The sequence below is a fragment of the Gouania willdenowi genome, unplaced genomic scaffold, assembly GCF_900634775.1.
Source record: "Gouania willdenowi unplaced genomic scaffold, fGouWil2.1 scaffold_197_arrow_ctg1, whole genome shotgun sequence".
In the NCBI taxonomy this organism is placed as follows: Eukaryota; Metazoa; Chordata; class Actinopteri; order Blenniiformes; family Gobiesocidae; genus Gouania; species Gouania willdenowi.
In genome coordinates, this window is record NW_021144948.1 from 65,880 (window position 1) to 87,831 (window position 21,952).

Consider the following 21,952-nt stretch of genomic DNA (forward strand, 5'->3'; position numbering starts at 1 on the left):
ATTGCATCAAATGAATAAAGTAATAATAATAATAATAATAAAGTAAAACATCTTTAATGAGGTAGAATACATTGTAATAAGCATATTTCAATATAATAAACACCACAAACATGTAGGACACATATGAATACATTGGACAATTGTTGTTGTTGGTTTTCCTTTGGCAGCATCAATTTATTGTTCAGTAGCACAGTTCTCGACGGTTTCATTGGGGGATTGCCATCCATGTTTTATCCATGACTGGAGTGTCCATGTTTGAGGTGTCAGTTCGTTTAGGCAGGTAGAATCATCTAGCCCCATCACAAACTTGTTCTGGAAGGTAAAAAAACATCCAACCAGTATCTGCACAAATATTAAACACAACATAAAAGCTAAATTCTAATTTTTCCTGTTGTTTTTTTTTTTTTAATTTTAGTGACTGCCTAGTAGAGGTGGAGGTCACTGTTGGTAATGAAGATACATTGAAAGCACATATTAGCTTTGCAGATAAAATGCTGTTCCACAGCTGTGATAAGCTGCAGAGAAGACCAGTACGCTCTGAAAGCAAAAGAAAAATATAATATATATAATAATATAATAAGGTTTGCTTCCCAGGGCACTCAGAGCATCCAAAACATGGAGGAATCTGTTTTAAACTCTGGATGTTGGGATGAGAAACCATGGCCAGGTGTCCTCAGATCTATTGCGTGCAGAGAAAGAACACTTGAGAGGAAGCACAAAAATGAAATTATTAGTCTGCAGATGATGTTAAAAAGCAAGATGGATGCACTTGAAGACGTTTTACAAAAGGTCATCCTTCCTCCCAAGAGAAGTCATCCTGTGGTCAAAAAATAAGCATCGACATCTTCCATCAACAATCAAAAATTAACATAATCTACTTGGATGCTACAGGAAGTATTGTAAGAAAACCATTAGACAGCTCAGGTTCTGTATATGTATATGAGCTGGTGGTCAGAAACCCACACAAAGATTCACCAGTTCACCAGTGGCTATATATGTAACCTGTCATAGGCGGAGTTTGAGATTCTGCCAGAGGAGGCAGCAAAAAAATAAAATGAAATAAATAAATAAATATATATATATATATATTTTTTTTTTTTTGCACCGTTCAATCCACCGCTTTATATCTATAGACACTGAGTGCAGGGTTTTTTACTTGAAATGAAAATTTTTGGCATTTAAAATATTTGTATACTGTGTAAGTTATGTTAAAAAATGGAAAACTAATGAAAACTTTTGATCACTGGGGGGGCAATGCCCCCCGCAAACTCTGAGTATGTAACCTGTAATCACATAACTTCCTCAGTCCTGTATTTTCTCAGTTCTTTCCAAACAGATCCTACCAAACAATATGGACACAAAAACATCAGGTCCATCAAGATCTCAAGTGATGGTTCTCCTTGTACTTAAACAATTCATTTCACTGGTCTTTTGCCCAAAAAATCTCAAATCCGCACTGCAGCAATGTTACCAAATATTGATCGGAAAAGTCACAGCTGAAGACTTTGAGCAACCAATCCTGCACCAATGGCACAGAAAACAGTAAATCAAAGTATTGTATTGCCCTCATACCACACACCAAGTTGTCTGCATAGTTGAAAGGTTGGATTGTATAACCATTATAACTAAAGCAAACATTGATAGAGAGCTGGTCAACAGGTCTTTGATCTCTTCGTATCTGAACAAAATCAACAGCATCAGAGTAATTGTCAAGCATAACCTCTGCAATATTTCACATAATTATACGCGTACTGAAGGTGTGCTTGATAAACTCTTCTGGTAACTCATTGATCATCGTCCTCCTGTCAGGAATATATTTAAGGCTGTTTTAACAGTTGAAATGCACAGACAGAGAAGAGAGATGGCTTTGCTTCTTCCATTAGTGCTGCTCAGTATCTGCTGCATCTCAGCAGCTGTACCCCAAGCTGAGTCTGAGAATAAAACCATTTCAACCAAACCTGCAGGAGACGAACCTCCAAGTGTCCTGAACCAACAGCAGAACTTTGTCCCTGACATCAACACTGTGCTGAGAGACATCAGCGTCCAGCTGGCTAAACATGAGGTGGAGGTGAAGCACCTGCAAAGACAGAATGAAGGTAATGTGATGCACATTTCTGAGCATTGAAACATCGTGGAACACATTGAAAACATAGATTAAAACCAGGGTGGACTGGGACAAAAATTCAGCCATAGCATTATGTGTCCAGACCTGTCCACTACATTATCAGAGACACTATGTCGAAGTTGTTATTAAGTCAGTGATCCTCAACAAGTCGCTCTTTATGTCTTCATTTTAATTATTGTTATTATTTTTGCACATTTTTCAAGTTATTTTTGAAACTTCTCAAATGTTGTGCTCTCTTTGATTTTTTTGGCCACTTTTCATTCCAATAAGCTACCTTTTGCCCACTTAATACCACTTGTTTCCTTTTCTCCTTACATTTTGCCTCTTTTTGTCCCACATTTTTGCCCTTTTTCACTATTGTTTGCCACATTTTTGCCCAATGAAGCTACCTTTTGCCATTACATATCACCAGTTCCTCTTTATTTGCCCATTTTTGGCCATTCTTGACTGCTTTTGACCAGTTTTAGTCGCTTTACACTCTTTTCTTGCCATGTTTTTGCTAGTTTTGGACCATTTTTAGCCACCTGTTACCATATCTGCCTCCACTCGCTTGTCAAAAAAAAAAAAAAAAAAAATTGCTTTCCTGCAGAGAAGTCTCGTGGGATGAGATTTCACCGGAGATACGAGGCTCCTGCCCAAAACAACGTTCAATGTAAACACGTTCAATGCGCAATTCTACTTTGTCAACATTTAGAAACATTGCTTTTATTTTGCGGAAATCTGTAATGGAAACATAGCTTAAACGTTACAATTGAATAAATGCGATAGATTTGATTTGATTGTCCTGATTGTTGACATGGACAGAAAATTGTAGCTGTCATTAACCCACAATTTTAGGACTGAACCACTCAATACATTTCACTACTTAATGTATACAAATATTTTTTCATCGTCAAAGTTTTGTGTTACCATTATTGTTTTTTGTTTTTTTCCACAAAGACACCATTCGGTTCATTTTCTGTGCAGCAAACACATCACTGATAAATGTAAACATTTTCCAAACATGTGAAGTGTATTAAAGCATTTAACGTGTGATAGTAAAGGTTTATAGTCTTTTTCAATAAAGAATTGATTTCAGAAAAGATGCATATGTGAAACTAGTGGTTAAACAGAGGCCCTAAACTTCTATGAGGAATTTCACAGGAATCTGGGGGTGTTAAGTTTAAAAACAGACCTGCAGACTTCATGTATGAAAGGACCCTCTAAGTGATAAATCGAGGGGCACCTATTTTGACAATTGAGGGGAGTTGTAGGGTGTGAGCCAATGAGCACGTTGACATCGGTGTTGGTCGTTATCAGAGACTTGGGAACCGATTATTTGTTCCAGATGAAAGACATGATTTACCAAATCTGAGATACTGAGCTGATGAGGATCCAGGCGTAAATTTCCTTTCTTATGTCTCCACATGATGATAAACTGTTTCTGTGTACTTTCACAAACTAGAATTGGGATGTTTTCACTATAGGGTGATGAGCTAATGTTAAAGGGGGAGGACTTATTTTGAACCATATATGCAAACACAGACTCTGAATAGCTCAGAGTTTTGCATCAATTGGCCAGCAGCTCTCAGCAGGGCTTCACTTTTTTGTAACCTGTTTTGACTTTTGATTGTATTAATAAACTGCATATTACTTACAAGTCATTCGTCCGAAGACTTTTTCCAAACCACCTTTTTGTCATCACTTCTACACCACAAGATTCAACACATGTTCCTCATTTCCAATTTAACACAAGTACAAAGTTAGAATTGTCTGTATTCATAAAGATCAATTAAACACAATACAATTTGATCACTCTTCATTTCATGTATTTATTATTGCATTTTCTACAGTACAGACCAGGGGTTCCCAAACTTTTCAGCCCACGACCTCTAAAATAATGGTGAAGGAGACTGCTGACCCCCACTATCCCAGTAAATCATAGTATCATTTACTTCAGGTTACAAAGATGCTGGATTGTTTTGTTTGTTCTTGGGTTTCTTAACCTTTAACCAGCTCTTGAATTTTTTCCACAGTGCTTTCAACTTTGAATATTATTCCTTCTTATCCTTCTCCTTGTCCTTGAGTGTGTGTGTCCTTGTAGAGAGGCTGTCCTTCTGCTGGTCAGCATTTGCTTGTGCGTCCACTAAGATATTCTGCATCTGAGCGAGGTCGTCCATCATGGTAGAAATCTTCTTGGCGTTCTCAGACCGCTCCTTTTCTATCTGCAGATCTTGGGCGTGAAGCTTTTCCTTTGCTTTATCCAGGGAGGTCTGTAGCAGGGTCAGTTGTTGTTGGGATTGGCTCTCTTTCTGGCAGTGAGCTTCCTCTAATGCCTGGACTTCTTTCAACGCTTCAGCCTTCTCCATCACCAGTTGGGTGCACTGGTCTGTCTGGATTTTGAAGTCCTCCTCCACCTTCTTGAGAGCGTTGCTTATTTCTGTAATAGTCCGTTGATGTTCATCAATGAGAAGATCCTTCTTTTTCAAATGAAAATCTTTGTCTAGGATGATCTTCATAGCCTGGTCAGCATTTTCTTGTGTGTCCACTAAGACATTCTTTGTCTGAGCGAGGTCGTCCATCATGGTAGAAATCATCTTGGCGTTCTCAGACTGCTCCTTTTCTCTCTGCAGATCTTGGGCGTGAAGCTTTTCCTTTGCTTTATCCAGGGAGGTCTGTAGCAGGGTCAGTTCTTGTTGGGATTGGCTCTCTGTCTGGTAGAGAGCTTCCTCTAAATCCTCGACTTCTTTCAAAGCTTCAGCACACTCCATGTCCAGTTGGGTGCACTGGTCTGTCTGGATTTGGAAGTCCTCCTCCACCTTCTTGAGAGTGTTGCTTAGTTCTGTTATAGTTTCTTGATGTTCATCCATGAGAAGATCCTTCTTTTTCAAATCAAAATCTTTGTCACGGATGATCTTCTTAGCCTCAGCTTGCTGCTGACTAAAAGATTTATCCTGTTGCTCAAGCCGGTTGTTCAGCTGATGAATCTCACACTGCAAAGCATCCTTCTCTGCCACCAACTGATTCTTCTGAGCATTGAAATTCCGATGTAACTCCTCCAGTGAAAATTTGGTCTCGTTCACATCTTTTTTATGGCTTTGAAGCCTTTGTGCTTCCTGCGGGCTCTTCTCCAACTGCTGGGTTTTCTCCAGCAATTGTGCATTTGTCGTACGCACTATTTTTTTGAGTTTGTAAATTTCACTGTCTTTACTTTTAAAGATGGAGTTGATTTGTGCTTCCATACGCTCCCTCTCCATCAGGTACTCCTGCAACTGCTTGCTTTTGTCGTAGAATTCGTTGTTCCTCAGATCCAGTAATTCTTTGAGATCAGATATTTCCTTGTCTTTGCTTTGAAGGATGGTGTTGTTTTCTTCTTCCCAGAAATTACTTCCTCTTCGAAGTAAGGCATCGGTTAAAGGGTCTTTTGTCATGTTATTTGACATTTTTAATGTTCACTCGAAGAATGCTAATGTGTGACGAGTTAGTCTGGAACTGAACAAAACACTACTTGAGCTCCTTTTTAAAGTGTCAGCTATGACTGCCTTTGATCTTTGTTCATATCTTTTCTGTGTCACTATGACATCACTGCCTTCTAAATTTGGTTCTGCATGTTGATTGGCTGCCAAGAAAGAAAGAAACTGGTGTCGTGTTGTGGTGGAAAAATTGATTAATTATATTTACTCGTGTACTTTCTCATATGCTTACTCATTAATTTGATCTTATTCAAATGTATTGTCTTAAGTTGTACACTTTCCATGTCTTTTGTCTTCCTCTTTCTGGAAGGTTGGTTAACTCGCCCTCCCAATACACATCGGCCAGACACGACGACTCCCACACACACACACCCACACACACATTTCTACGCTCATCCTTTGAACCGACCCCCTGCCTCTCTGTCTTTTGTTTCTCACCTCTTCGGGGGGGGGGGGGTGAGGGTAGGAAGTGGAACTGGGTAAAAATGTGTGTGAAATGTGGTCCGGGGGTCAGTCTCGTGTTGCTCCCTTTGGCCAGAGGGATCTCCCTTTTGGCCAAGGGGAGATCCCTTTGATTATCCTGTCTGTACCTTTTTTATTTACTTTAGAATAAAATCATTTTTTATTACTTCATCATCCCTCCAGAATGGTCTTCATCATTTATCACCGCAGAGTGTGTTTTCAAGTCAAAGACGAGGTATCCGTAAATTTCACCGTCACCATCACATGATAACTAAACTACCCTTCACTGGGACACAAAGAAAAAAAAGCAACAATTATGGTGGTAAGACTCCCTTATGACTGTGGCTCAGGTGGTAGTGAGTCGTCTTCTGATCGAGAGGTTGGGGGTTCGATCCCAGTACCTGACTATGTGTCGAAGTGTCCTCGGGCAAGACACTGAACCCTAAGTTGCTCCCAGTGGTCGACTAGCGCCTTGCATGGTAGTCCTGTCCCACTGGTGTGTGAATGTGAGAGTGATTGGGTCAATGAGCTGATATGTAAAGCGCTTTGAGACTGCTTCAGTGTGGTGATAAAGCGCTATATAAATAAAGTCCATTTACCAAGTCCATTTATGTCAATGAACAAAGGCCGGAGTTAGATTTGTTTATGGCATGAAGCTGGAATTGAAGGAAGAGCAGCCATGTGAACAGGGTGCTTTCAAGGGTCACAAGACAATATCACATGCAAACAGCAAGTCTTCAAGGGTGACTGGATTTGGATTGTGGAACCATGTGTTCAACAGCATGACGAAGGCAATATTTAAGTGAAAAGGAATATTGCATCAAATGAATAAAGTAATAATAATAATAATAAAGTAAAACATCTTTAATGAGGTAGAATACATTGTAATAAGCATATTTCAATATAATAAACACCACAAACATGTAGGACACATATGAATACATTGGACAATTGTTGTTGTTGGTTTTCCTTTGGCAGCATCAACTTATTGTTCAGTAGCACAGTTCTCGACGGTTTCATTGGGGGATTGCCATCCATGTTTTGTCCATGACTGGAGTGTCCATGTTTGAGGTGTCAGTTCGTTTAGGCAGGTAGAATCATCTAGCCCCATCACAAACTTGTTCTGGAAGGTAAAAAAAAATTCAACCAGTATCTGCACAAACATTAAACAAAACATAAAAGCTAAATTCTAATTTATCCTGTTGTTTTTTTTTTTTTTTTTTTAAATTTTAGTGACTGCCTAGTAGAGGTGGAGGTCACTGTTGGTAATGAAGATACATTGAAAGCACATATTAGCTTTGCAGATAAAATGCTGTTCCACAGCTGTGATAAGCTGCAGAGAAGACCAGTACGCTCTGAAAGCAAAAGAAAAATATAATATATATAATAATATAATAAGGTTTGCTTCCCAGGGCACTCAGAGCATCCAAAACATGGAGGAATCTGTTTTAAACTCTGGATGTTGGGATGAGAAACCATGGCCAGGTGTCCTCAGATCTATTGCGTGCAGAGAAAGAACACTTGAGAGGAAGCACAAAAATGAAATTATTAGTCTGCAGATGATGTTAAAAAGCAAGATGAATGCACTTGAAGACGTTTTACAAAAGGTCATCCTTCCTCCCAAGAGAAGTCATGCTGTGGTCAAAAAATAAGAATCGACATCTTCCATCAACAATCAAAAATTAACATAATCTACTTGGATGCTACAGGAAGTATTGTAAGAAAACCATAAGACAGCTCAGGTTCTGTATATGTATATGAGCTGGTGGTCAGAAACCCACACAAAGATTCACCAGTTCACCAGTGGCTATATATGTAACCTGTCATAGGCGGAGTTTGAGATTCTGCCAGAGGAGGCAGCAAAAAAAATAAAATGAAATAAATAAATAAATATATATATATATAATTTTTTTTTTTTGCACCGTTCAATCCACCGCTTTATATCTATAGACACTGAGTGCAGGGTTTTTTACTTGAAATGAACATTTTTGGCATTTAAAATATTTGTATACTGTGTAAGTTATGTTAAAAAATGGAAAACTAATGAAAACTTTTGATCACTGGGGGGGCAATGCCCCCCGCAAACTCTGAGTATGTCACCTGTAATCACATAACTTCCTCAGTCCTGTATTTTCTCAGTTCTTTCCAAACAGATCCTACCAAACAATATGGACACAAAAACATCAGGTCCATCAAGATCTCAAGTGATGGTTCTCCTTGTACTTAAACAATTCATTTCACTGGTCTTTTGCCCAAAAAATCTCAAATCCGCACTGCAGCAATGTTACCAAATATTGATCGGAAAAGTCACAGCTGAAGACTTTGAGCAACCAATCCTGCACCAATGGCACAGAAAACAGTAAATCAAAGTATTGTATTGCCCTCATACCACACACCAAGTTGTCTGCATAGTTGAAAGGTTGGATTGTATAACCATTATAACTAAAGCAAACATTGATAGAGAGCTGGTCAACAGGTCTTTGATCTCTTCGTATCTGAACAAAATCAACAGCATCAGAGTAATTGTCAAGCATAACCTCTGCAATATTTCACATAATTATACGCGTACTGAAGGTGTGCTTGATAAACTCTTCTGGTAACTCATTGATCATCGTCCTCCTGTCAGGAATATATTTAAGGCTGTTTTAACAGTTGAAATGCACAGACAGAGAAGAGAGATGGCTTTGCTTCTTCCATTAGTGCTGCTCAGTATCTGCTGCATCTCAGCAGCTGTACCCCAAGCTGAGTCTGAGAATAAAACCATTTCAACCAAACATGCAGGAGACGAACCTCCAAGTGTCCTGAACCAACAGCAGAACTTTGTCCCTGACATCAACACTGTGCTGAGAGACATCAGCGTCCAGCTGGCTAAACATGAGGTGGAGGTGAAGCACCTGCAAAGACAGAATGAAGGTAATGTGATGCACATTTCTGAGCATTGAAACATCGTGGAACACATTGAAAACATAGATTTATACCAGGGTGGACTGGGACAAAAATTCAGCCATAGCATTATGTGTCCAGACCTGTCCACTACATTATCAGAGACACTATGTCGAAGTTGTTATTAAGTGAGTTATAACAATGACAAACCCTGGTTCACAGCTAAGCTCAGAGGGCTGAGGGCAGACAAAGAGGTCGCTTTCAGGAGTGGAGACAGAGCCAGGTACAGAGAGTCGAAGTACACGTTTGAAAAGGAGGTGAGAAGAGCCAAACGTTTGTACTCAGAGAAGCTACAATATCAGTTCTCTGCAAATGACTCGGCTTCTGTCTGGAGAGGGCTCAGGCAAATTACAAACTACAAGCCCAGAGCCCCTGCTGCTGCTAATGACCTCTGCCTGGCCAACAGTCTGAATGAGTTCTATTGTAGATTTGACAGACAATGGGACAGACCTGACTCCAACCCCCCTCACACCTCTGACCAGCCTCACTCCAACACCTTCACCCCCCACATCAAAGCTACAGTTTCACCCCAGCTGCCTACGGAGGCTCTCTCCCCTATCTTCCCCCCCTCCTCCCCCCCTCCTACAGAGACACCTTTCTCCATCAAAGACAGAGATGTGAATAGACTTTTCAGGAGACAAAACCCCCGTAAAGCTTGTGGACCGGACTCTGTCTCTCCCTCTACCTTGAAGCACTGTGCTGATCAGCTGTCTCCAGTGTTCACAGACATTTTTAACACCTCACTGGAGACATGCACCGTACCAGCCTGTTTTAAGGTCTCCACCATCGTTCCTGTCCCTAAAAAGCTGAGGATCACAGGACTTAATGACTACAGACCCATCGCTCTGACATCTGTGGTCATGAAGTCCTTTGAACGCCTCATGCTCTCCCACATCAAGGACATCACCGACCCCCACCTGGACCCCCTGCAGTTTGCCTATAGATCCAACAGGTCAGTAGACGATGCTGTAAACCTGGCTCTCCACTTCATCCTCCAGCACCTGGACTCCCCAGGCTCCTACGCCAGGATCCTGTTTGTGGACTTCAGCTCTGCTTTTAATACAATAATCCCAGCTCTCCTTCAGGACAAACTTTCCCAGCTGAACGTGCCAGACTCCACCTGCAGGTGGATCACAGACTTCCTGTCTGACAGGAAGCAGCACGTGAAGCTGGGAAAAACCATCTCTGCTCCCCGTACCATCAGCACTGGATCTCCTCAGGGCTGTGTTCTTTCTCCTCTGCTCTTCTCCCTGTACACCAACAGCTGCACCTCCTCTCACCAGTCGGTCAAACTCCTGAAGTTTGCAGACGACACGACCATCATCGGTCTCATCGCTGATGGAGACGAGTCCGACTACAGGTGGGAGACAGACCGGCTGGTGTCCTGGTGCAGCCAGAACAACCTGGAGCTCAATGCTTTAAAGACAGTGGAGATGATAGCAGACTTCAGGAAGAACCCAGCCCCCCTCACCCCCCTCACCCTGGGAGACTCTACAGTGAGCTCTGTAGAGTACTTCTGCTTCCTGGGGACCATCATCACTCAGGACCTCAAGTGGGAGCTGAACATCAGCTCCCTTATCAAAAAAGCTCAGCAGAGGATGTACTTTCTGCGGCAGCTGAGGAAGTTCAGTCTGCCAACAAAGATGATGGTGAACTTCTACAGCTCCATCATCCAGTCCATCCTCTGCTCCTCCATCACCATCTGGTACGCTGCAGCTACGGCCAAGGACAAGGCCAGACTGCAGCGTATCATCCACTCTGCAGAGAAGGTCATCGGCTGCAATCTGCCCTCCCTCCAGGACCTGTACGCCTCCAGGATTTTGAGGCGTGCAGGAAAGATTGTGGCCGACCCCTCCCACCCCGGTCATAAACTGTTTCAATCTCTCCCTTCTGGTAGGAGGTTTCGGTCCATCAGGACCAGAACCTCCAGACACAAAAACAGCTTCTTTCCCTCTGCCACCATCCACATGAACACACCCCAAGTCACCCACTGAACCCCCCCCCCCCCACCCGATCACCACCTCCACCAGCTTGATACCTGCTGCACTGTATATATATATTTATATTTATCCTATTTATCCTTTATTCTCTATCTATCCTTTATTTATCCCTCATCCTTTATATTTATCATTATTATTATTATTATTGTTGCTGGGTTGTTCTTTGTTGTGTTGTTTTTATTTCTTTTATTTCTTTTTGTTGCTTGTTTTGTGCACCAACCACCAAGTCAAATTCCTTGTACTGTCCTCAAAACTGTACATGGCAAATAAAACATTTCTGATTCTGATTCTGATTCTGAAGTCAGTGATCCTCAACAAGTCGCTCTTTATGTCTTCATTTTAATTATTGTTATTATATTTGCACATTTTTCAAGTTATTTTTGAAACTTCTCAAATGTTGTGCTCTCTTTGATTTTTTTGGCCACTTTTCATTCCAATAAGCTACCTTTTGCCCACTTAATACCACTTGTTTCCTTTTCTCCTTACATTTTGCCTCTTTTTGTCCCACATTTTTGCCCTTTTTCACTATTGTTTGCCACATTTTTGCCCAATTAAGCTACCCTTTGCCATTACATATCACCAGTTCCTCTTTATTTGCCCATTTTTGGCCACTCTTGACTGCTTTTGACCAGTTTTAGTCGCTTTACTCTATTTTCTTGCCATGTTTTTGCTAGTTTTGGACCATTTTTAGCCACCTGTTACCATATCTGCCTCCACTTGCTTGTCAAAAAAAAAAAAAAAAAAAAAAAAATGGCTTTCCTGCAGAGAAGTCTCGTGGGATGAGATTTCACCGGAGATACGAGGCTCCTGCCCAAAACAACGTTCAATGTAAACACGTTCAATGCGCAATTCTACTTTGTCAACATTTAGGAACATTGCTTTTATTTTGCGGAAATCTGTAATGGAAACATAGCTTAAACGTTACAATTGAATAAATGAAATAGATTTGATTTGATTGTCCTGATTGTTGACATGGACAGAAAATTGTAGCTGTCATTAACCCACAATTTTAGGACTGAACCACTCAATACATTTCACTACTTAATGTATACAAATATTTTTTCATCGTCAAAGTTTTGTGTTACCATTATTGTTTTTTGTTTTTTTTCACAAAGACACCATTCGGTTCATTTTCTGTGCAGCAAACACATCACTGATAAATGTAAACATTTTCCAAACATGTGAAGTGTATTAAAGCATTAACGTGTGATAGTAAAGGTTTATAGTCTTTTTCAATAAAGAATTGATTTCAGAAAAGATGCATATGTGAAACTAGTGGTTAAACAGAGGCCCTAAACTTCTATGAGGAATTTCACAGGAATCTGGGGGTGTTAAGTTTAAAAACAGACCTGCAGACTTCATGTATGAAAGGACCCTCTAAGTGATAAATCGAGGGGCACCTATTTTGACAATTGAGGGGAGTTGTAGGGTGTGAGCCAATGAGCACGTTGACACCGGTGTTGGTCATTATCAGAGACTTGGGAACCGATTATTTGTTCCAGATGAAAGACATGACTTACCAAATCTGCGATACTGAGCTGATGAGGATCCAGGCGTAAATTTCCTTTCTTATGTCTCCACATGATGATGAACTGTTTCTGTGTACTTTCACAAACTAGAATTGGGCTGTTTTCACTATAGGGTGATGAGCTAATGTTAAAGGGGGAGGACTTATTTTGAACCATATATGCAAACACAGACTCTGAATAGCTCAGAGTTTTGCATCAATTGGCCAGCAGCTCTCAGCAGGGCTTCACTTTTTTGTAACCTGTTTTGACTTTTGATTGTATTAATAAACTGCATATTACTTACAAGTCATTCGTCCGAAGACTTTTTCCACACCACCTTTTTGTCATCACTTCTACACCACAAGATTCAACACATGTTCCTCATTTCCAATTTAACACAAGTACAAAGTTAGAATTGTCTGTATTCATAAAGATCAATAAAACACAATACAATTTGATCAATCTTCTTTTCATGTATTTATTATTGCATTTTCTACAGTACAGACCAGGGGTTCCCAAACTTTTCAGCCCACAACCTCTAAAATAATGGTGAAGGAGACTGCTGACCCCCAGTAAATCATAGTACCATTTACTTCAGGTTACAAAGATGCTGGATTGTTTTGTTTGTTCTTGGGTTTCTTAACCTTTAACCAGCTCTTGAATTTTTTCCACAGTGCTTTCAACTTTGAATATTTTTCCTTCTTATCCTTCTCCTTGTCCTTGAGTGTGTGTGTCCTTGTAGAGAGGCTGTCCTTCTGCTGCTCAGCATTTGCTTGTGCGTCCACTAAGATATTCTGCATCTGAGCGAGGTCGTCCATCATGGTAGAAATCTTCTTGGCGTTCTCAGACCGCTCCTTTTCTATCTGCAGATCTTGGGCGTGAAGCTTTTCCTTTGCTTTATCCAGGGAGGTCTGTAGCAGGGTCAGTTGTTGTTGGGATTGGCTCTCTTTCTGGCAGTGAGCTTCCTCTAATGCCTGGACTTCTTTCAACGCTTCAGCCTTCTCCATCACCAGTTGGGTGCACTGGTCTGTCTGGATTTTGAAGTCCTCCTCCACCTTCTTGAGAGCGTTGCTTATTTCTGTAATAGTCCGTTGATGTTCATCAATGAGAAGATCCTTCTTTTTCAAATGAAAATCTTTGTCTAGGATGATCTTCATAGCCTCAGCTCGCTGCTGGTCAGCATTTTCTTGTGTGTCCACTAAGACATTCTGTGTCTGAGCGAGGTCGTCCATCATAGTAGAAATCATCTTGGCGTTCTCAGACTGCTCCTTTTCTCTCTGCAGATCTTGGGCGTGAAGCTTTTTCTTTGCTTTATCCAGGGAGGTCTGTAGCAGGGTCAGTTCTTGTTGGGATTGGCTCTCTGTCTGGTAGAGAGCTTCCTCTAAATCCTCGACTTCTTTCAAAGCTTCAGCACACTCCATCTCCAGTTGGGTGCACTGGTCTGTCTGGATTTGGAAGTCCTCCTCCACCTTCTTGAGAGTGTTGCTTAGTTCTGTTATAGATTGTTGATGTTCATCCATGAGAAGATCCTTCTTTTTCAAATCAAAATCTTTGTCACAGATGATCTTCTTAGCCTCAGCTTGCTGCTGACTAAAAGATCTGTCCTGTTGCTCAAGCCGGTTGTTCAGCTGATGAATCTCACACTGCAAAGCATCCTTCTCTGCCACCAACTGATTCTTCTGAGCATTGAAATTCCGATGTAACTCCTCCAGTGAAAATTTGGTCTCGTTCACATCTTTTTTATGGCTTTGAAGCCTTTGTGCTTCCTGCGGGCTCTTCTCCAACTGCTGGGTTTTCTCCAGCAATTGTGCTTTTGTCGTACGCACAATTTTTTTGAGTTTGTACATTTCACTGTCTTTACTTTTAAAGATGGAGTTGATTTGTGCTTCCATACGCTCCCTCTCCATCAGGTACTCCTGCAACTGCTTGCTTTTGTCGTAGAATTCGTTGGTCCTCAGATCCAGTAATTCTTTGAGATCAGATATTTCCTTGTCTTTGCTTTGAAGGATGGTGTTGTTTTCTTCTTCCCAGAAATTACTTCCTCTTCGAAGTAAGGCATCGGTTAAAGGGTCTTTTGTCATGTTATTTGACATTTTTAATGTTCACTCGAAGAATGCTAATGTGTGACGAGTTAGTCTGGAACTGAACAAAACACTATTTGAGCTCCTTTTTAAAGTGTTAGCTATGACTGCCTTTGATCTTTGTTCATATCTTTTCTGTGTCACTATGACATCACTGCCTTCTAAATTTGGTTCTGCATGTTGATTGGCTGCCAAGAAAGAAAGAAACTGGTGTCGTGTTGTGGTGGAAAAATTGATTAATTATATTTACTCGTGTACTTTCTCATATGCTTACTCATTAATTTGATCTTATTCAAATATATTGTCTTAAGTTGTACACTTTCCATGTCTTTTGTCTTCCTCATTCTGGAAGGTTGGTTAACTCGCCCTCCCAATACACATCGGCCAGACACGACGACTCCCACACACACACACCCACACACACATTTCTACGCTCATCCTTTGAACCGACCCCCTGCCTCTCTGCCTTTTGTTTCTCACCTCTTCGGGGGGGGGGTGAGGGTAGGAAGTGGAACTGGGTAAAAATGTGTGTGAAATGTGGTCCGGGGGTCAGTCTCGTGTTGCTCCCTTTGGCCAGAGGGATCTCCCTTTTGGCCAAGGGGAGATCCCTTTGATTATCCTGTCTGTACCTTTTTTATTTACTTTAGAATAAAATCATTTTTTATTACTTCATCATCCCTCCAGAATGGTCTTCATCATTTATCACCGCAGAGTGTGTTTTCAAGTCAAAGACGAGGTATCCGTAAATTTCACCGTCACCATCACATGATAACTAAACTACCCTTCACTGGGACACAAAGAAAAAAAAACAACAATTGTCCATTATGGTGGTAAGACTCCCTTATGACTGTGGCTCAGGTGGTAGTGGGTCGTCTTCTGATCGAGAGGTTGGGGGTTCGATCCCAGTACCTGACTATGTGTCAAATTATATATTTCAAAATATATAAAATAAAATATTTCAAACATGCTTAAAATCCAGCCGCTACTCATGAGGGTATTGCACAGTTGAAGCAGTGCCATGGACCGGCTTACCGTAGATGCTCACACTGTGCATGCGCGAACACCGTAGGACCACTGTAAAATTGCCGGACTGTCATGCCCACGTTAGTCCAGCCAGCTCCTGGTCCATCACATCGCCGTCTTTTCTTTTTTAAAGCTCTTTTTGCTGAGAATGGCGAACGTCTCCCCACTTCCGGGTTTTTCTTCTTCGTCTGTTTTACTGGTGACGCTTCAGTGTTCTTCTTCTTCTTCTTCTTCTTCTTCTTCTTCTTCTTCTTCTTCTTGTAATTTGTACATTGCATTTCCGGAAACAAGACCCCGACGTGTCGTGTATGAACGTACAGTGTGAGCAGTCTGATCGTATCAGAGTGTCGGACCGTACAGTGTGAGAACATGAATCGTGAGCTGTGCACATTCGGGCTCTGGGTCTGAGTCACACAGTTTGAGCTGGAGTTGACTACAACGATTGAAAAAAAATCACACAGTGTATCCCAGCCTTTATAAACATCTTAAAGCTTAAACAAATACACTGTATATTCAAATAAGCTGCATCTGTCCTTCATTCATCTCACATGTTCTCAACATTTACTTCATATTTTAGAACAATCAACCACACTGAAAGAACTGGAACTGCATAAAAGTGAGCTGGAACAACTGCAGCAACAACACAAACAACAACAACTACTACTACAACAGCAACAACAACAAGATGCACAACAACAGCAACAAATCCAAAGTAAGTATAACATTAGCAATGACAGAACTGTTCCCTTCCCCCTCACTAAGGTTACAGCTTTAATAAAGTTTTGTTCACCCTTCCTTAGAGGAGGGCTGGTAATGATCACATTTATGTTATAAAATAAAATCATTTATTTAATTGTAATAATAAAACATGCATAGCTGTCGTGAAAAGACTAAACTACATATAGTGTTGAGATCTGACTGCATGTGCAGACAAGGTAAAAATAAAATAAAATACAAAAATAAATTTTCATAAAAATAACTTTATAGTTTGTTGCAAATTCAAATAAACTAGAGTGCTGAAGTCATTTAAAAAACATAAAACATGGGTTGAACATTTTGTATTAAATGTGTTTACAGTTTCAAACCCTGATTTAAACCAACAGGCAGGGTTGGGGTTAATTATAATTGTAATTGCGTAATTGATAATTACTTACAATTATGGTATAATATAATTATATGTGTATTTGTAATTTTAAAAATCTGTTGCTGTCGTATTCGTAATAACATTAATTTAATGCAAAACTGGGGAACAATGTTACAGTTCTATGTACAGATCTACACTATGTAGTTAACAATTATTAAAATGTGTTTCATATCAAGCATTCCCACATTTTATCCAGGGGTATAGTGACACAAAAACATCTCAGACTCCCACACCAAAATGATTAAAACCTATATTTTCATTGATTCTGAAGCTTAACAAGAAAACCAATAAATAGGAAATAAATGAGATGATAGATATTTGTTTTTAGTGTATTTTACAGCTGATTTAGGACAGTTATCATAAGAGATGCTAACAGACAGCTAACACAAGAGGAAGGTTTACTTTTATTAGGTTATTTATTTCAGGCTCAGTTATTGTGACTAATTGTAATTGAACTTTAGTAATTGCAAACGTAATTCTAATTGACTTTCTGAGGATAAAAAAAAGAATTGTAATTGAACATGGGTAATTAAAAACATAATTGTAACTGAAAAATGTAATGTAGCCCAAACCTGCCAACAGGATATATTTTACAGCTGCAGATTTGCTCTAATATTGAACCAAGAGAAGTTTCTCGCCCACTCATCAGTTTCAGCAGCAGCCACCACTGGTTTAAGGTCCCATTAAAGACTCTCCTGATGTTCAGTTGAAAAAGTGATAAAGTTTTTTAGAAAGGTTGAAGTGATGAAGAATACTTGTATGAAAAACAGTGTTGTTTTCTTTCAATAGAGAATAAGTGTAAAGGTTTTTCTTTCAGCACAGGCAGCAGAGCTGGTCACCATTAAAACCAAAGCAAACATCACTGAAAAGCAGGTGGAAGCTCTGAGGAAAGACAGAGAAGGTTTGTGATTTTATCTCAGTACCACATCAGTCTTGTTCCTGGACCATCAGCTGCTGTAAAAGGGCTTTTCTCTCTTACAGTGAGGCAGGTTGCCTTCTCCACCTCCCTGCTGGCTTCTGGATCAGGATACACAGGACCGTTTAACAGACACAAACCTGATCTTCAAAAATGTGTATGAAAATATTGGAAACGCCTATAACCCACATACAGGTATGAACATCACTGGTTTAATGAATAACAAGATGATAAGATGAATGTATTCATTGACCAAGCTGTTCTACAGGGCTCTTTACTGCACCAGTGAGGGGGGTCTATCACTTTGAGTTCTACATTCATGGAACATCTAAATATTCCTCGGGGGCCTTTTTGGTGAAGAACGGACAACAGATTTGTATGGCATATGACAGTACGTCTTCTGGTAGAACAGCTGCCTCTAATGGTGCTACGCTGCTGCTGGAGGTGGGAGATGTTGTGTTTTTGCGTCTGTGGGTGAACTCCTGGATATATGATGATGCTTTTTATAACCACAACACCTTCAGTGGTCACCTGCTTTTCACAATGTGAGGAACACACATTCTTTAACTGTTTGAGTTCTGTGCTCACTGAGAACAAGTGAAGATAAACACAAATTATTTTTATCAATTTATTGCAACAGCTGTAATTTTGTTGTTTTCATTAGACTTTCCAAATCTCACCTAATTTTTTATTAAATTGTATACATTTCTATCAAATGTGTGACTTTTGTAAACTCTTTTGTTATTAAACTAGTAACTGGATGAAAATGAAGTAGATGTGTGACTCTTCACTGGTCGTGTGTTTCTATTCTACAGAGTAGCACCAGTCACATGATGAAGTATAAAGTAAATCATCCATAATCACAAAAAGCTTCTGATAACAGGAAGAACACTGGCTTGGGCCATTCTTAAAGGTCCAGTATTATGCTATTTTTCACACATCTCCATTTGTTCTAAGAACCCCAACAACATGGTAATTGAGGTTTATTTTCCTAGACTCGTCTATATTTTTAGTGTTAGCGCTCTGAAAAGTAAATTTCATGACGCTTCTAAAAACAGGCTGTTTTGAGGCCTTCATGCATATGCATGAGTGGGCGTGTCTGTAGACGCAGACTTCATGCCACAGCTTTATTACTATAGTGAATTTATTTTGCCATCTACACACTCCTGTTATAGTTTTCAGCCAAAAAACTGCACATTACAGTAAAACACATGGATATTTGAGAGGCTATTGTGATTGTGAGTCAGACAAATGCTGCTCCAGGGTAGGAGGAGCCAGGATTGTCAAGAGGAGGAGTTTCTGTGATGTGACGTCAGAACGCAAGAAAAATCAGGAGGGAGGAAACAGAATTAGGCTAAAAGATTGTATTTTACTGTAGCTAAACCATTTTAAAGTGAATTATTCATAATACTGCTCCTTTAAAACTGCATCTCTGGGGATCCGTTAGAGTTAAGGGTAAAGGGCCTTGCTCATGGGCCCATAGCAGTGACCCAAAGTGGGACTTGAACTTGTAATCCTCTAGTTATGAGTCCACTTCCTTAACCAGTAGAACTCCACCCTCATTGCTTTACCCATTAAATAACTGAATAGATAAAATAAATCTGTGTTACATTACTAATTGGTAGGAATTTATGAATAATATCATAAAGATTTGCTAAAAAATAAAAAATTTAAATGATTATTTTTAATAAAATCCACACAAAAAGAGTGATTCCTGTTCTGGTAACTGTGATCACAGCATATGGAGAATAACCTGTAGGAAAGGTAAATCCAGGTAATGGGGGCGACTGTGTGTCAGTGGTGTTGCTTTTCTAAGAAGAAAACTTGCTCAATAAAACAACAAGAAAAACAAAAAAAATAGGAATAAATCAGGAGTAATGTCATCAAACTCTAAAGTAATAAACGCTCTGTGAACTAATGTTATAATAGTGGGTAACACTTTACTTAGAGTAAAGGTAGGAAGGAAATCACACTGAAAAGAAGCCAATCATCCCTGGAATCCATGTGAGGCATTTCCAAGAACTAGTTTAAAGCAGTGTTTCTCAAATGGGGGTACATGTACAAAAAACACCATAAGACAGAATCAAACGGCACAAAAAAAAAAAACAAACACACAGAGAGAATAATTTCAATAATACCAACAACACATGAAATTGACAACAAAAACGCAAAGGGCCTATACTACGAATCTAGATTAGTATATCCTGGATTATTCTCCGTTAGCTGGCTTCAACTAACCTGTCAGAGAGGAGCTGTCGATCACAACGCCTTAATTTAACCCAAGTGATTTCAGCCTCGGTACGTGCGCGCTCACACAAAAGGGGTGAAGATTGCAGCGTCTGACCAGTCAATGGAGGAAACTGGCAGAGCGAGCATCTTCACAGGAGGAACAGCTTATGATCCTAAATAAATATCATGAATTTATGACAGGGAAGAGCAACAGTGTTATGCTGCGTTCACACCAAACGTGTTTCGGGCGTTAAAACGAGAGGTCGAACGACTTCATAATTTTAATGGTTGACTATGTACATACTAGTCGAAAAAAAATCTGGGACCGCATTTGGCTTCTCGGCGGACATTTACTCCCCCTTAACACAAATTTTTTCGGGTCACAGACTTTGGCACAACACCACCAGCACCTGGAACACGGGACATATTAGAGAAGCTAAGTAAACCCAGGACCACTGCTGCTTCACCTACCGTGAGTCTACGGTAACTGTTCATCAGAATCAGAATCAACTTTATTGACCAAGAGTGTATGAATACACAGGAGGAATTTGTCTTGGTGACCTGTGCTCTCTCAGATAGTATAACATTAAATAATAACAATCAACTAGAATAAATAAAAATAAATAAAAGAAGTATAAACATAAATATAAGAGTAGTTAGACTAATATGTGCAAACTAAATAAAATAACAAGATAATAGTAATAATAATAATAATAATAATAATAATAATAATAACGAAATAAAATAAAAAATACAATAATAATAATAAGATAATAGTGCAGTTGTGCATTGATGAGTAGTGCAGGTGAACATTTAAATGAAAATATTATGTCCATGAACATTCTCAGTGACAGGTTGATCCAGGGTTGTTATGTTTAGTTCCATGGTTATTTCACAGTAACAGAAACAGGTCTGACACTCTATGACTGTTTAGTGTTGATCACAGTGACAGCCTGGGGGAAGAAACTGTTTTTATGGCAGGTAGTTTTGGCGTACAGTGATCTGTAGCGTCTGCTGGAGGGGAGGAGTTTAAACAGATTGTGTGCAGGGTGTGAGGGGTCTGCAGTGATGCTACCTGCCCGTTTCCTGACCCTGGACAGGTATAAGTCTTGGATGGAGGACAGATCAACACCAATGATCTTTTCTGCAGTCCTGATTATCCTTTGTAGTCTGTGTCTGTCTAGTTTGGTTGTAGATCCAAACCAGACAATGATGGAGGTGCACAGAACAGACTGAATGATGGAGGTGTAGAACATGATCAGCAGCTCTTGCTGTGCCTTTTTCCACGGTAGCCACTTTGCTATTCAGAATGGTAAGGGGCGTGAGTGGGGGGGGATTTCTCCTGAAGTCCACTGTGAGCAAGCCCTGAGGCTTGCTCAGAGTGGAGCGTTTAGACTTTGTTTGGGCTATTTTTACGGTAGTTTCGGCTTCCTTCACCGAAGCCGGTGTTACGCCAAGGTCTGGGACCCAAAAAAATCTTTGACCGCTGCGGCTTCTCGGCGGTAGAGAAGAAGAGTGCTAAATCTCTTTGTAGCTATTAAGGAGCTACTGTATTTACCCCTCCTTAAACATGACGCTCCGGTGGGTGAAGTAAATACAGACTGGAGAAGAATTACAAACATGTTTAAGGGGGAGTAAATGTCCGCCGAGAAGCCACAGGTGTTGGAACTGTCGCCACCTCCGATCACAGATTTTTTCAGGTCACAGATTTTTGCACAACACGGGACTTTCCAATATTGCGTCTTAAATCACCGCGTTTACCTTAACAACCCCCCTGGGACCAGACTCCCTTACCCCAAAGAACCCCCCGACCTTGCAATAAATGTATCACATGTATCATTCATTTTATGCAATATACCTTTTCACTTAAATTTGGGAGTATTGGCCTTTGTCATGTTGCCTGAACACATGGTTTCACAATCAAATCCAGCCACCTTTGAAGCAATTCTCTTTGAATGTTTATTGCCTTGTGAACCGTGAAAGTTGCCTGTTCCCGTGCTTGTCTGTTGATACATGGGAGTTTTACCACCGTGGTAAACATTTGTTGCTTCCTTTCTTTGTCTAAGGCT

At 40.2% G+C, this 21,952-nt stretch overlaps 2 protein-coding genes across 2 annotated transcripts; one reads left to right on the forward strand and one right to left on the reverse strand.

Annotated features, from left to right (window-relative positions):
- The first annotated feature begins 1,827 nt into the window (after positions 1–1,827).
- Positions 1,828–17,817, forward strand: LOC114458848 (putative uncharacterized protein DDB_G0271606). The gene is made up of 5 exons (XM_028441226.1): positions 1,828–2,096; positions 8,821–8,952; positions 16,172–16,306; positions 17,556–17,639; positions 17,720–17,817. Exons 1-5 carry the CDS (start codon positions 1,841–1,843, stop codon positions 17,815–17,817), a joined length of 705 nt encoding a protein of 234 aa, XP_028297027.1. The 5' UTR covers positions 1,828–1,840.
- On the reverse strand, positions 4,031–5,624 carry LOC114458849 (centromere-associated protein E-like). Its single transcript, XM_028441227.1, has one exon. It carries the CDS (start codon positions 5,545–5,547, stop codon positions 4,159–4,161), a length of 1,389 nt encoding a protein of 462 aa, XP_028297028.1. The 5' UTR covers positions 5,548–5,624; the 3' UTR covers positions 4,031–4,158.
- Positions 17,818–21,952: the final 4,135 nt, after the last annotated feature.

Coding starts and splice junctions, on each gene's coding strand:
- LOC114458849 (XM_028441227.1), bottom strand. CDS start 5,547: ATGTCAAATAACATGACAAAAGACCCTTTAACCGATGCCTTACTTCGA.
- LOC114458848 (XM_028441226.1), top strand. CDS start 1,841: ATGCACAGACAGAGAAGAGAGATGGCTTTGCTTCTTCCATTAGTGCTG. Junction 2,097..8,820: donor CCTGCAAAGACAGAATGAAG/GTAATGTGATGC, acceptor CCAAACATGCAG/GAGACGAACCTCCAAGTGTC. Junction 16,307..17,555: donor ACAACAGCAACAAATCCAAA/GTAAGTATAACA, acceptor TTTTTCTTTCAG/CACAGGCAGCAGAGCTGGTC.